The following is a 16428-nucleotide window of genomic DNA, read 5'->3' as shown; positions in this document are numbered from 1 at the left end:
TCCAATTTTAGTTAGATTGGCAAGAAATAAGAAAAATGTAACCGATCGGGGTTGGCCACTATGTGGTGGAGGGAAACTTTAATGGTTAAGTTAATTCACTAAAGATCTTTTTTGGTATCCGAGCTTTATAATTTTTATAAAAAGAATCATTTTTTTTTACCTATAATGTTGGAATGGTGGCTTGATTTCCTATTAAAAATATCATTCCAAATATTTAGATTGACTGTGGCTGAACTGTGGCTCGGACAGATTGTTCGCTCGGCAATTCGCTCAAAGAAACTTTAGATAGATTGTTCGCTAGACATCCACTCGATATTCTGCTCGAGTGAATGATAAAAAAACCTAATTCTTGCGCCTTTTTGAAAGTCCCATATTTTCGTAAAGAGAAAAAGTGCGAGTAGTAGCCAGAAAGAGAGAGATCTCATTTTTTGAGATTTGAGAGCTCATCGAGTGTATTGAGACTTTTGGGATTGAGGAGTGATTTGTGATTGCTCTCTTGTACTCCATCTTTGTGTTAGTGAGTTCCTTGAGATCGACAACGCTAGTGGATGTAAGCTATTGTTCAAGTCGAACCACTTAAATTTTGATATTCTTTGCATGATTGTCGAATCTTATTATTTGCTTATGTTAATCTATTTCAAAGTCGTCTCTAGATATTTAGTTAATCCTAACAAACTGGTATCAGAGCGCCAGACTCTGCGAAAGATATTTATTCTTGAGAGATGGCTTCGTTGAATTTGGTGTAGAGAAGTTCGATGGTCAAAACGGTTTCAACTTGTGGCGCATCAAGATGAGGGTCTTGTTACGACAGTAAGGGTTGGCGAAAGTCTTGGAGGAGGTGTTGGATGAACCTTCTACATCAACAAAGGAAGAGGAAGAGAAAGCGCATAGTTCAATTTTGTTATCTCTTTCTGATGGAGTTTTGCACGAAGTTGCTGACGAAGCCGTGAGTCTTTGGAGGAAATTGGAGAGTTTGCATTTGAAGAAGTCACTTACCAACCATTTTTATTTGAAGCAACGGTTGTACACTCTCTGAATGAAGGAAGGTACTCCTATGTCCGATCATATAGATGAATTTGATAAAATCATTATGGATCTAAGGAACATTGATATTAAACTTGACGAGAAATATCAAGTTTTAATTTTATTGTGTTCGTTGCCTATGTCGTTTCATAACTTTGTGAACCCGATGTTATATGGTAGAGATACTATCTCTTTGGCGGATGTAAAATCTGCTTTGAATTCTAAGAAATTGAGAACAAAATTGGGTGTACAAGGCACAGATAATCAAGCTGATAGCTTATTTGTGAAATGTTTATCTGGTAGTAGATCTGGTGGAAAAGGTTCAGATCATGGTGGGAGTATTTCTAGTGGCAGTTATAGATTTAACAAGCAAAATACTAAATGTTACTCTTGTCACAAATTTGGTCATTACAAGAATAAGTGTCCGAGATTGAAGAACAATGAGGCAGGTACAAGGTCCTTTAATGTTGTTGGTGCTATTGAAAATGCTAACAACTCTGATGTTGTCCTAGCAGTCAGCGGCTCTAGCGATCGTTTTGGTGACAAATGGATCATGGACTCAACTTGTACGTTCCATATGTGTCCCAAGAGAGATTGGTTCACTACCTATGAATCAATCAACAGTGATTTTGTTTTGGTTGAGAATGATATGGCTTGTGAAACTGTTGTGATTGGTTCAATCAAGATTAATATGCATAATGGAACCATTAGAACTTTGTCTAACGTTCGGCATATTCCATCTTGAAAGAAAAATCTTATATCTTTGGACACTCTTGACTCCTTTGGTTATCAGTATACAACTGAATGTGAAGTCATTCTAGTCTATAAAGGCTTATCAGTTGTAATGAAAGGAAATAAGATTGATGGTCTTTATTTTCTATTTGGTGAGACAATTGCAACGTTATCTTCAAAAGTTACAGATTTAGATATTACTTGTTTATGGTACATGTGATTAGCACATATGGGTGAAGGAGCATGGTCATTTGAGTATGCAACTTTTTTTTGTTGTGTAATCAGAAGATATGAAAGCTTGATTTTTTTTTTTTTTTTTTGTATCTTTGTGAAGCAGTGCAGAATCAAGTTTACTGCATTTTATTTGTTCTAATCTTTGGGATACATCTTTTGCAAGGTGATGCCCCATTCTTACTCATGTTGTTTGGTGACTACTTTGAGAAAAAACTAGACTTATTTTTCTTAAGCAGTGAGTGACGTGTTTGATGAGTTCAAACACTTGTGAAGGCTTTGAGAATCTAACAGGTAAGAAGGTAGAGCGATTTTAGATATAGTACAGTTGGATCCACTCCACAAAAATGAGGTAGTTGAACAGAATGAATCGAACTCTTGTATGAGAGCCCGTAGTATGCTTCTTGGAATGCCGACTTGTCTAAAGATTGGATGAAGTGGTTAACATAGTCTGCTATTTGATGAACCTTTCTCCTTCCACAGCTTTTGAGTTGCTGTTTCCACAAGAGAGTATAGCAGGGTTATGGCAAGAAGGTGGAGTTGCTGGGAGAGGTTCACAAAAGTAGTGCAGGTGGCACTCTAAATCATGCTATTGGAGTGGAGCAAGATTCTGATTTTAGCATTGGCGCACAATAAGAGCAAGTCTACAGTTTCATCTGGTAGATAGAGGAGGCAGTTTGGCCACCTTCAGGATCTGCTCATGTAGACTTTGTGGTGTACTTATTTTGGCAGAAAATATTGGTTATTAGGTTTCCGTGTGTGTGTATTCAGAAGCTGTTATTCATGTAAGCAGTTTGTATAATAGTGTGTTACTTTTGTGTGAAGAGGTAGAATTCACGTACTACGTATTTATATCTTTCCGAATTGTAGAAAGTATTTAAATCCAAATTGTAGGAAATCTTGGTAATCTCTTGAAGGATAGTGGTCTCATGATATTCCTTGATTATCTTAAGTTATGAGTGCCTGTTATTTTGGCTTGGAGGAGCTGAGGGGCCAAATATTTGCCATGCATATAGTATGGTAATGGACTGTAGTCAATTGAGTAGATGTTCTAATTAATCCAAAGATGATTTGATTTTGTTAATAAAAAGAAAAATTAACTAGAGACTACAGTCACATCCTTCATAAAAAAATAAAAAATACCATGTCAACTCCAACGAGTAAGTTGCAATATGAGATTGATGTGTGCTACTTGACTTTGTGCTTTGGCGCACAATTTCTCCTTTGAGCTTTGTGGATACCATTCCTAACCATTCAAATACAAAGTCTAATAGATCTATAATTCAATTAATAAAATATAACTGTTGTAGCTATAAAGAGATTCGATAAAAGTAAACTCATAAATTGATGTTACGTCATATGATATGTTAGATCTACTTTATAATAAAAGTGACTTTATAATTTAACGTACCGCGTCAAACCACATTAATTTGTGGGTTTACTTTTGTGGAGTCTGTTTGTGGTTAAATCATTTCTCTTAATAAAAATAGAAGTGATATGTTCATGAAAGCAAATTCACAAATTGAAGTGTCTTTATATGATATATTAGATGTATTTTATAATAAAAATAATTTTATAATATAACGTTCCACATCAAGCCATGTTTGCGTGATATTTAAATTTTATAAGATCTCTTTGTATATGATAAAAATGATAACTTGGAATCTCATCATGTTATCATAGATAGGACCTTAAAGAGATGTTTGGATCTTTGAGAATTTTTTTAGTATAGAAAGAAATATTTATGAATAGAGTATTAGAATATAGGGAAATGTTACTAAGTATTGGCATTGGCTTCATTAAAGTTATCTCCAAACTTTGATGAAAAATACATATTTTTCATAAGTCCAAAACCTTCCGAGCCATAACCCCACATTGGATTAGACATTGGATTCATCAAAATAATATTATAATATTATTTTTTTAATAAAAATATTTTAATTTTTTTTTTCATATTTTACAATTACACTAACCATATTTTACAATTTCACTAATAATATGTTAATTATTTGCAAGCTTATCCCCCAGTGAAGACTATAATCATGTACTCAACAATTCTGCTGCCAAACAATGTCTGCAAGCTACGAATTGCAGCTTCCTCTTCTTAAAAGCAACGCATCAAGATTTCAATGACCAGACAAAAAAGTCCGTAGCCAGGGAGTTGTTCTTCCGCATTTTGGAATAAAAAATTCCTTTAACCTGTGAACAATATCACTTCAAATTTGAAGAATGAATTGGATTCATTGTAGCTCAAATCTTGAGTTGAAGAGTTGTAGCCACTCCAATGCAGATGCTTTCAACAATATATATACAAAATTTGCATTTGGCTAGACTTTTGATAAAGTCAATACCAGTACGTGACAAAAGTGATTGAAAAGTAGAGAAATTGTTTCCATGATTTTTTTTATTTATATAAAATCCAAAAAGCGAAAAAAAAAAAAGAAAAAAAAAAGTTTGGGTACACTTTGATCACATTTGTCATTGTAAGAGAATTTTCCTACAATTTATTTTATTTTTTGTTATTTTTGCGAAAAAAGACATTGTCCTTAGGCTCAAACTTGCTTAAGCCCAACTGCCACTAGGGTTTAAGCTCAAAAGTTTTTCAGAAAGAAATGGCGAACTCCATGGGTACGCTCTCACGAAGGTTATGGCGCTCTCTGCTCTCAAACTCTAGGCCTTCTTCCCATTACCTCTCCGCTAAGTCCATGTGCACTACCGGAACCGGTCACCTATCATCCGACGAAGCTTCCTCCGAGTCGGAACCAGACTCAGTCCCCCCATTACCGCAGCAATCTTCCCCATCCCAAGAATCCGACCCACAACAACGCATGGTCTATGACCGACCCCTTGAGAACGGCCTCGACGTCGGCATCTATAAGGTACATTCGCTCACGCCGTTTCACAAAATTTCCCTCGCTGTAAATTTTTGGTATTTGTTTAATTGATGGGATTGGTATTGATTGTGTTTGGGCGATTTCTGTAGGCGATAGTGGTGGGGCAAGTGGGTCAGAGTCCGTTCCAGAAAAAGCTGAGAAGTGGGACGACGGTGACGCTGTTATCGGTGGGGACGGGTGGGATTCGCAACAATCGGAGGCCGTTGGATAATGAGGATCCCAGGGAGTACGCCAATCGGTGCGCAGTTCAGTGGCATCGGGTTTCAGTTTATCCTGAGAAGTTGGGCGCAGTTGTCATGAAGCATGTTGTGCCTGGGTGAGCTTTTTGGTCTATCCATTTTTTCTTAAGTATTAGTTTATGCTGTATACACAAGTTTTTAAGCAATCTCTTTGTTCTACATGATGGTTCTTTTGGTAGGAAGGCTTTGTACATTTGGTGCTTTTAGTGGCTCATAATATGATTTCCTATACCAGCGTGCTGACTAGCTGATTTTATTTTCTATTATATTCGTGGGATTAAAGTATGAAACATTGGAATTCTGAAATTTAAATGTAATCTCTCTAGTGTTGGAGGCATTCGAAATTATAAATAAAAGCATGTAACGAACTTGATAGTATGCCAATAATGCATTGGAACCAAAAGTGTACTGGCCCTTTGCATTTTTAATAAAAAGATTCAATAAGTTATGGCCAATAAAGGAGTTTTCAAGACAGAGTCATTCTTGGAGATTGCTTTGTATTAAAGATTGGGCCATTTATGGTGGTTGATATGGCATCATTTGCATAACATCTTTGAATTGCCTTCTGACTTTTTAAATTGCTCATTTTGTCCTAACCAAACAAAAAATTAGTGGTAGTTAGGCAATGCTGAGGAAATTACGTGTTTGCATTCCACATATTATGTTAAGGCATTCTCATTATTCAGGAGCAGCTTGAATTTTGGGTTGGTCTTGAAGGAGAATTGAGTTTGAGTGGTTGGAAAGAAGGATATTTGAGTGTTATTTTAGCTGTCTATGGATTTCAAGTGTAGTAATGTTACTTAAAGGGTTCAACCTTCACAGAAGTCTATGATTTTGGATTCTGACCCACCATTGTAGACGGAAAAGATTTAACCTCCATTGATGCAAGGCAGTTTTGCTTCTTGTTTTGGATCACTATGTGTGGAGCACTTAACCAAAGTATGTTGGTAACACTTTGCTTGATTTGCTCGTTATAGTTTCCGTGATGGTGTCTAATTAAATTGACTTTGTTCAAAACTATTCATAATCTGCTTGTTCTGGGGTATCTTCTGTCATGGTCTTATGCATGACCTGCTGCCCCTAATCTTGTACTTTTGTTTACCCATGACTTTATTTCAAATCATTTCTATTTCCGATTGCAGTAATATTGATATTTTATTTATTGCAGTACGATTCTGTATTTGGAGGGGAATCTGGAGACCAAAATCTTCACTGATCCGACAACAGGTTTTGTTCGACGTATAAGAGAGATTGCCATTCGTCGAAATGGTATATACATTACTTTATTCACTTTATTGAATCTGCTCAAGGATACAGAGTACATCATGCAGCCTCACATGAGATGCATAATATATGTTTTTGTTTCATATTATATAGTAATTTTGGTTTAAAGACAATTGTGCTTAGTGCAAGATCAATCGAATGAATATTTTTTATTGTAGTGGACTTGCCCCCCATCTCCACAAACCCAATTCTCTGGTTTTTGATTGTCAAAAGTCAATGAGCTATCTCAAAGTGTTAAGCCTTTTGGTCCCTTGGAGAGATATCGAGGCCCATGAGAGTGCCACTAGTATTATTTGGATCATGACTAACCTCAAATACCCTTCTACATTAGTATTATTTGCTTTAACTCTTCGTAGTGGTAAATGTTCCTTTGTCCTTTATATAGGTTTTGAAAACTTGCTATGCTTAGGTAAAGTGATCTCAACCAATCTCAAACTAATCATTGATGGGACCCACTACTTTTTCAACTTCCCATAAAAAGGTTAAACCCATCTCAACCTACTTTATACATTCAAACACATATCTCAACCTATTTACATTCAAATATATCTCAATGGGACCCACAAAACACTACTATTCACTGATAAACTCAAATCATCTGAGATCACCTCAGCATCCAAACGTGGCCAATTTCCAGATATGTACTTGTCTAAAAAAGAAAATATTTTCTGAGGTGTGTAACTAGCTTGGATGCGAGTGAAAATGATGGATTTTAATTCTGCTCACCAGCAATTAACATTCCCTAGAACATATTATTTTCTATTTCATGCACCAATATGATTGACATGCTGAAAAAGCATGCAATATCCTAGTGCTCACCCATGCAGAAGTCATCATGGACAGCTTTGCCTGGATTTGACTTCCTAGAGACCACCATTGCCTACCAGCTTTTGTATTTTCACCAAACATTCATACAAGTCTAGATGGTAGAAACTTCTGCCAAAAGATGAAAAAACAAAAAAGAAGTTTCTCCATTATATATGATGGATGCTTATTTTGTGGATTTTGCAGGTCGCATTGTATTCGTAGGTAATGGTGGTGATGCACAGAAACCTTCGCAGTCGGAATTGAAAAGTGTTGGCTATTACTAGAAACCATCACAATCGGAAATGGATACAAGCGGATGGAGGCAGAAAACTTGTAGGAAATGCTTTGTTGCTATACTGCTCTATCTGGGCTTATGTCCTCACCCAATAGCACGTCTGTTTTGGGAGGCAGTATTGGGAATTAGTTTTGTAATTTTCACTTTCGAATTGTAAGGGTGGATGTAAAACCATGTTGACATGAAGTTGAAGCTGAATCACCACCACTCTTTGTAGGGAATGCACATAAAAAAGACATTCATGCAAACAAAACTTGAATGTTGGTTTGATGTTGGCCTTTCCATTTAGGGTCTTGGAAAAATATAAGTTCACAGATCGTGCAGGATGTTACGATGAATGTATTTGTTTTTGTTTGTTTGTTTTATTTGGTCAATCCCATTAAAATTTTCAACACAATTCTTCAGCTGCACAGTAGGGACTCCTTTCCAAATCAAAGGATGCCCTACTTAAGGTCTGTCTAAACTGATGGTGTGTATTAGCTGCCATAAAATTTTACACGTTCATGAGCATTTTGATTGGCTTTATACCTTTCTTATCCACGAAAACTCTTCTCTGAATATGAGAGAGAGAGAGAGAGGCTCTGTACACCAACAAAACAATCCAGTAGTAGTGAAGATACAAACCTAGAAGAAAGACTCCGGGGAAAACAGGAAAGTTAAGAGACCCCAAATTCTTGCAATGCTCCTCACCTATGATGCCATTTATCACCGCCTCCACAAGTTAAAAACGTAACTCTCACATCTTTTCCCGTTTGAAACAATGTTGCAAATTCTCAAGGAGAGAGCTTGTTGTTGGTAGTACCTCAGTAGGGGTGCAATTCGGTCCACTCCGGTCCGGGGGATGATGGACCCATCATTTTTCCCGGACCGGTAGCTATTCGTCCATTCGGTCCGGTCTGATTATTTTTTTATTCTTTTGTTTTTAAATAAAATAATAAAAGATTTTATTTAAAATACTAAATTAAAATTAAGTAAATTATTAATGTAGATTATGTAACTAAATAAAAAAATATTTTATATGATCAATGATAATAAATTAGATAAAAATTACATTATTAACTTATATAATTACTATATAATTAGTTAATTGATATTATACGTTAGTTAATTGATAGATTTTCTTTTTTTGATAAGTAGTTAATTGATTAAATATTAATTTGTTAATAACATATTTAAAGTTTTATATTTTTAATAGTGATAGGTTAGATGAAAATTATACAATTATTATAAAAATAATATATATATAATAATATATATTTTTTAATTCGGTTCGGTCCGGGGTGGGAAACCCCTAAACCGGGACCGGTCTGGACTAACTTTGATCCTCTATTTCTTGGACCGAGACCGGACTGGACCAACTTCAGTCCGGACCGAAACGATCGATTTGGTCAGTTTCTCCGGTCTGGACTGACCGGCTAACACCCCTAGTAGTAAGGGTGTTGGGTGGGCCCCGTACCCAACCCACTTGGCACATCCACTCGCATTATCATCAGGCTATATAGTGACAAGGCCTAGGCTAGAGCTGCTAGATTCAATAATCTTGTTTTTTTTTTTTATTATTGAAGGGAAGATTCAATAATCTTGTTAGTGGAACTACATGTATAAGCTACAGAAGAAAATAGTTTGTTAAAATTATACTGAATTATGTCCAATATGGTGGGGTGAGAATTTATGGTATAATGGTGTGGTCACCGAACTTGCAAAGAGAAAGCAGTTTGTTGGGTGAAAGTCCCATAGATGAATGGCAAAGGTAGTACGAAAAGTGCCCAAAGAACTTGGCTGGAATTGAGCATCATAGCGAGGGATCCTTCAAAACCATGATCAAAATTGAAGCTCATGGAAAGGGAAGCTAGAGATTGGTCAAGAAAAGGTTGGAACACACCAGAACTGGACCCGCTGGAGTTGCATCAGCTTTAGTTGTGGGAAGAGTATTCGAAGAAATTGTGGTACAGAAAGGATTGAACAGGTGAAGATAGTTAATGAGAGAATACTAGTTCTCCAAATTTTTGGTGAGTTTACTAAACAAACTGTTTTGAGAGTTTCATGTTCATTCTTTACCTCAGTTTGAGTTTTGCCTTGTTAACAGTTTGAAATGCAGAAGTTTTAGATTTGAGAAACTTCAACTTCAGCCTTTAGTAGGGCTTATTGCGTACCATTTGGATTCACAGTAGTCAGTGAGAACATAAGCTAACAACATGTATAAGAAAGTTTATTGGGATCTAAAATTTAACGGTTAACCCAATACACTCACCGTTATGCATGTGGTTGTTTTCTCTCTTTGTTTTCTCTCCGTACAACTTATTGTATCCTGGGTTCCTATGGTGAGATCATTGTTGAGCTTGAGCAATTTTAAGTGGATTTAGAGGGAATATGGGATTCCTGAAACATTTAGAGATAGAATCCAAGGCATTTACATTGTCAAGGGAAGGGAAGTTTTTGTTCATTACTGAGAGGAGTAGGAGGATGGTTAAGGAGATGTGTTTAGGGATCCCCGCGTTGTATTGTTTTGCAAAATCATTGGAGGATTGCCTGAAAGGTGAAAAGAATAATTTTTACTCAACAGCAAGGGAGGGTTCCAGAAACTTCATTTTGCAAAGGTGTTCAAATGCTCGAGGCCGTTACATGGCCCTGGTGGAGTATGGTGGTGGTGGCCTACGAAACTTCATCTTCATACCTGAAGAGTTGGGAGGTAAGGGCTGGAGGAAAATGATGGAGGCATTGTGGGAGGCTATTATGGAGGAAGGACAAGAATTTCACGACAGAGGTGTCGTATCACGGAGGCTAATGGCGGAGTTGAACCACCACCCACAGAGCAGGTTGTATAGAGAGGCTTTGGTGTAGCAGAAGGTTCCAAACCATGGAGCTGGTGCAACAAATTGTGCTGACAGGTGTGGCAAGGCTCCACTCACCTCTGGGAAAGCGGGTGCACAATGGAGAGATGGAGGTGGCAGGCCTATCGTGGGCTTGGTAGAGGAAGACATGCACAGTACATTGCTGGTAATGCAATCGTAGTTGTTGGATTTGTAGGAGAAGGTAGCAGTTCTAATATGATGCGTTGAGGAGGGGCGTAATGGGCCTAATAAGATGGGCTTGGGCAACGAAGGGGGCATCGGAAATGAGGATGGGCCAGGCTCTAAGCAAATCAACCTGGGTCCAAACCAAGCTAATCTGGGTGGAATGAGACTAGGGCTAAACCAACGGAAGGTTGGGCCAAACCCAAATTCAATGGGCCACGCGAAGGGGGTGAAAAATAAGGAAAAGGGTAGGGCCGAATCCCAACCTGTGTGGAGGGTTAGGGTGGGTGGAGAGTCGGGGACCTCTGCCAGCAGGAATTAGCCAACCTCATTGGAGAAGGTGCTAGGGTATCTATTGGACTCGCGTGACACCCATCAGAGCAACTCTTTGACGGTGATGGAGGTTTTGCAAGATGGAGTTGACGCAGTTGAGGTGTCGAGGACCATAGATTAGGAGACACTCAACCCACCGGGACCACTCTACTCATCAACGGTGCCTCAAAGTGTGATCGAGGAGCTGCTGACAGTCAATTCAAAGGGGATCTCAACATTATCTCATCGGCAGACATGGGATTTCCTGCACAACCCACACAGACAATGCCGATGGAGAGCAAGGAGGAGGCTCGGGTGCCATCTTCTCCAGCGAGGGCCTCTGGGCAGTCTCAACACATAGAGACAACGTCGATGGACAGTAGGGAGGAGAATCAGAAGTTCTCTTCTCTGGCGAGGGCTTTTGGGCAGTTTGAACTAGTCCAAGAGACAATTGAGGGGGCAATTAACATGAAGTACATGCTATAGCTGATACACAGGGAGGTTGAGGTGGACCCAGAGCCATTACGCACATTATCTCCCCTGCTTACACTAGGAGGTTCACCATCGGACTAGGTGGTTTGGAAAGTGAAGGATATCTAGGAGTTCGTGGGGAGCTCCTATGATGGGTTTGAGGAGCAATTTAGGGCATTGCTTATCACCATTGAAGAGGGGCGGATCCAATCCCCTAAATCTACTTCTAGGAAAGAAAGGGAACTGAAATGTCTTACTGGTTCAATCAATTATGACGAAAGGGAGGGGAGCACTAGCAAGGGAAGATCCAAGGGCAAGGTTGTTGTTCCCTATGAAGCCTAGAATTCTCTCTTGGAATATTAGGGGTCTTGATGATTCCAACAAGCGGTAGTGGGTGAAGAGTCTCTTACATCATTGGAAGCTGGATATTGTTTGTTTGCAAGAAACGAATATGGAATTCATAGATAGTAACTTTATCACTAACATTTGGGCTTGTCCGTTTGTGATATGGGTGTTTCTTGCCTCGGCAGAAGCATACATGGGCATCCTTATTATGTGGGACTAGATGGTAGTTGAGTCTATTGAGGAGTGTGTTAAAAATTACATAATAACAGTGTACATTTAGAAACGTGGAGGACGACTTTTGTTGGGATTTTGTTGGTGTGTATGGGCCAAACATAGACACGCATAGGAAGGTCTTATGGGAGGAGTTAGTGGGTTTGGGCAGCTAGTGGAACTTACCATGGTGCATTGTTGGTAATTTTAATGTCACTAGATTTCCTTGTGAAAGATCAAGAGAAGTCTGGCCTAGCCAGGCAATGAATGAGTTTTATGAATTTATCTTTGATATGAATCTAGTGGACTTACCACTTGCTGGTGGTGTGCACACTTGGTCTAATAATCGGGCGTGGTCTCGTTTAGACAGATTTTTTGTCTCCTTCATGGGAGGCACATTACTCTACAATGTTACAGAAGAGAATGGATAGAGTTTGCTTGAACCATTTCCCCATTGTGCTAGATTATGGAGGCATTCAAGAGGGTAAACTCTACTTTAAGTTTGAAAATATGTGGCTGAAAGTTTAGGTCTTTGTAGATAAAGTGAGGTCGTGGTGGACCTCGTACTCTTTTGAGGGTTCACCCAGCTTTATATTGGCTGGGAAATTGAAAGCATTGAAGAGGATTAGAAGAGGTGGAATGCTGAAGTATTTGGGCATATTAATAATAAAAAACATGTATCTTATGGAAGATTTAAAGGCTTTGGAGGAAAGGGAGGTGAGTGCTCCTCTTTCCGAAGAAGACTCTTGCAGGAAACTAGCTATCACTTCGAAGTTGGAGAAGGTGTTACTAATGGAAAAAATTCATGGAGACAAAAGTCAAGAGCCCTTTGGTTGAAGGAAGGGGACTGTTGTACAAGATTTTTCCATTGATTGTCTAATTCTCACCGTAGGAATAATGTTATTGAGGTGCTTCAGGTTGAGGGACAGGTATATTCTGATCATAATGTTATTAAGAACCATATTGTTACTTATTATGAAGATTTACTTGCTAGAAAATTCTTGTGGAGGCCCAAATTGGATGGTATGCCTTTTGAGAATCTTGATCAAGTTAACTCTATGTAGCTGGAGAGACATTTTGAAGCAGAGGAGGTTCTTCAGGTGCTTCATGGGATGACCAAGAACAAAGCACAGAGGCCAGATGGGTTTTCAATGGCCTTCTATCATGAGTGTTGGGATTTGGTGGGGGAGGGGCAGGGGGCAGGATTGAAAACCCTTCTCCCGCATGGTGTGGGGCAGGGGGCAGGGAGGGGGTGCCCCCACCCCGCACCATGCGGGTAGCACCCTTAGTACAGGGCGGGGTAGCCTTCTCCCCACCCTCGTAGCCTGGGTACTTGGGTGAGGGGGCATATGACAGATTATAAAAGCTAAAAAAAATACAAGCAAAATAATTAGATACAAAAAATTATATAAATACAAAAAATAATTAAGGAAAAAATTGTACAAAACCAATGACAAATGGCAATGGTGGGTCCAATACACACAAAGTCATACTATAGTGGAGGTAGTTGTAGATGTCATCTCATGTATCGCTACAACAATTAAATTTAAAGTTAATACTGATTAAATGAATATAAATAAATTAAAATAATAAAATGAAATCCACATTTACCAGATCTAGGCTGATCACCACCCTTTTCCTCATTGGCCTCCTAAAAGTTAAGAACATCCGGAACATGAATTGGGGTCTCTTTGATCCAATCTGCATGCAAATCAATGCCTCTACAGTGGTAACAGACAATGAACTTCAAAATGGATCCAATATGCGTCCTCCAATGCTAAAGGCCGACTCTGAGGCTACAGTGCTAATAGGGATGGCCAAAATATTGTGAGTTATCTCTCTAAGAACGAGATACTTCAAGGCATTGGTCTTCTATCAAGCTAATATATCAAAGTCTCATGGAAATGGTTGAAGATCTGCTGCCAAGTATCTGTCTACCTCCGATTGAGCCTCTATAAAATGGCATACTATGGGGTTGTACTCCAACCTCTCACCCCAGTCCAACCTACATCTTTTCTAGACCTCGACTTCTAGAGGAGGTGGATGGTAGGTGTAGGTGTCGGAATATTACCGCCCCTAAACATGGTAAACTCATCAAACAATCTAGCAAGAGTTTCCCTAACCCTTCTCACAATAAGTTTCGCCCATGCATTCCCGTGTGCAATTCTCAATCCATATACCATGCCATCAATCTTAAACTGTGGGTCAAGAGCAACAACCATATATAACAAAATATTAGCCCAACTGAAATCTCCCCAATACTTGCCATACTTCACCCTTATCATCAATGTCATCTTTCGCATCCTAATATCGTCACTCGCACACATAACATTCAATTCTTCTTTTACCCTACATATTTACTTACAGAAATGAGAAGATATAGGATACAAAGAACCAAATAGTTTCATTGTGACCTAGTAGAAAAGCCTAAAAAAATCTACGAAAGTAGCAACAACCTCACAATCATCATTAATAGGCTTATCCAATCCCCTGTACTCTTCAAAATATCAGGCATATTAAATGTCTTCATCACCAAATAATGTAAAGACTGACTTATATTCTTGGGCCACTTCCGACATCAAGAAGGTTGAGTTCCATCTTGTAGGAACATCAGTACAAATGTCCTTCTTGGATGTTATGCTCTCAGACCTCACAGCAACCTTGAATTTCTCCAATCTAGCAGGAGAATATCTCACAATAGTTCTAACCCGGTAATTGCGTCATCAAGATCTTTCAAATCATCAGTGACACTTAGATTCAGAATATGTGCAGCATATATCATATGCAAACACTCATCACCCAAGATTGTCTTATTTGCCTCTCTAAAATAGGTCTTAAGATGTCCCAATGAGACATCATTAGACAATGCATTATCAATTGTAACTGTTAGAACTCGTGCCAACCTTCACTCCTTTATTGCGACATCCAAGGCCTTACCAACCGTCTCACGCTTGTGATCGAAAATTTGACAAATTATTTTTTTAAAAAAAATTGTGTAATGTTTAATCACAATCAATAAAATGTACAGTCAAAGACATCTAATTAAAATTTTGGACAGGTGTCCAAGTATTGATGGTGAGGTAAACTATTTGACCTACCAATTGGCCCCTCAACAACTCTTTTTTTGACATATAATGTTTTTTATATCATTTGCCACCATGTGGCGAGAAGGAAGATTAAACCTAAGTTCCAAGTATTTAGAATATACTTGAAACCCTTTCCCCTCCACAAACTAAAAATGTAACTCATCCATGATAACCATACGAGCTAAATGTCTCATACACTCCTCGGGATCATACTTAGGGCTGGTTTGGGGATCGAGACGAAATCCAGAATTTCCAAACTTGACTCAAATTGAGATGAGATCAAATATCCAAACACACATTTCAGCAAAAACAGAGACAAGATATCTGTGTTTTGGTTTTTATTTTACTGTTCATTGACATGACAATACTGCAGTGGGTTGTAGCTGTTTGCCATTGTTTCGTTGTACTTTATCATACGGTACTTCTTTCTGCCGATGTACAAACTACCCCATCCCGTTTGTAATGAAGTTCCTGTTCATTACAGACGACCCATCTAATGTGAATGACAGTAGCCACCAACGTCTGATGAGTATGAAAACGTTGCCGAGATGTGTTTAAACCCAAACCCTCAGACGCAGGCGATTTCTTTTCATGCCCTAACTGTGAAAATCGGCTTCTCTTACCTTCGAATCGCACCGATGCAACCTCTCTATTGACGATGTTTGTCTTCCCGTTTCCGAAAGCCACTATGCTCCAGCCTTTTCCAACCTCAAATCAAACTGGTAGGAGAATCTCTATCATTACCTGTGCATTGGCAGTGTAAACATCACGGCCACCCAATCGAATCTCTGGCCCTAATGCACATCAATTGTTCTCCATCCTTATCACGAAGAGAAGTGACCTCAATAGCAGTGACCCCTGGCCTCGCGTGGTTTGAAATTGTACGAACGCACTGTCCTCCTTGTTCACTTCGGCTGTCTCATTGCCCCCTCAAAATGGTCTACAAAGGCGCAGGAAGCACTCGAACCGAAGGCACCCCAATGATACGGTGCAAGTCTCGCAACGCCATCCCCAAATGTTGCAATAGATGGCTGGTCGTTCAGCATTCGTCCACGACGGGTCCTAAGACACGCTCCTACCAGGTATATTTGAATCACCATTTCAATTTTCTCAACCGACAACGTGTTTCGCCATAAGAAAAATATGTAAATTATTGTAAAAACGTGATGTTGAGTGGAAAATTATTCCCACGTTGGAGTAGGTAGTTTATAGATTTGGTGTTATTGTCTGGAGTTCACATGATTAGCCTTCTTTTCTACAGGTTATATTCATTAAATTTGGTTTGGTACTTTTTTGTAGTGTTAAGGTCTGTATTGTCAATGGTCAGGATGTTAGATGGCCTTGAAATGGTTTGGCATTTCCAGTGTTGAACCATCTTATATGAATAAAATCTTCGGCCATCTAACATCCTGCGCATTAAAGAATCTGATATTCAAAGTAGGCAATCCTGGTCTTCCCAAATTGCCGCTTCAAGGCCATATATCA

General features: G+C 38.7%; 1 protein-coding gene across 1 annotated transcript; it reads left to right on the top strand.

Moving 5' to 3' along the window:
• Window positions 1–4535: 4535 nt before the first annotated feature.
• Window positions 4536–7843, top strand: LOC109005592 (single-stranded DNA-binding protein, mitochondrial). Its single transcript, XM_018984603.2, has 4 exons — window positions 4536–4865; window positions 4970–5196; window positions 6288–6388; window positions 7415–7843. Exons 1-4 carry the CDS (start codon window positions 4599–4601, stop codon window positions 7492–7494), a joined length of 675 nt encoding a protein of 224 aa, XP_018840148.2. The 5' UTR covers window positions 4536–4598; the 3' UTR covers window positions 7495–7843.
• The last annotated feature ends 8585 nt before the right edge of the window (window positions 7844–16428 follow it).

Source organism: Juglans regia, chromosome 6, assembly GCF_001411555.2.
Source record: "Juglans regia cultivar Chandler chromosome 6, Walnut 2.0, whole genome shotgun sequence".
Classification (NCBI taxonomy): Eukaryota; Viridiplantae; Streptophyta; class Magnoliopsida; order Fagales; family Juglandaceae; genus Juglans; species Juglans regia.
This window is presented reverse-complemented; position numbering and strand designations above follow the sequence as displayed.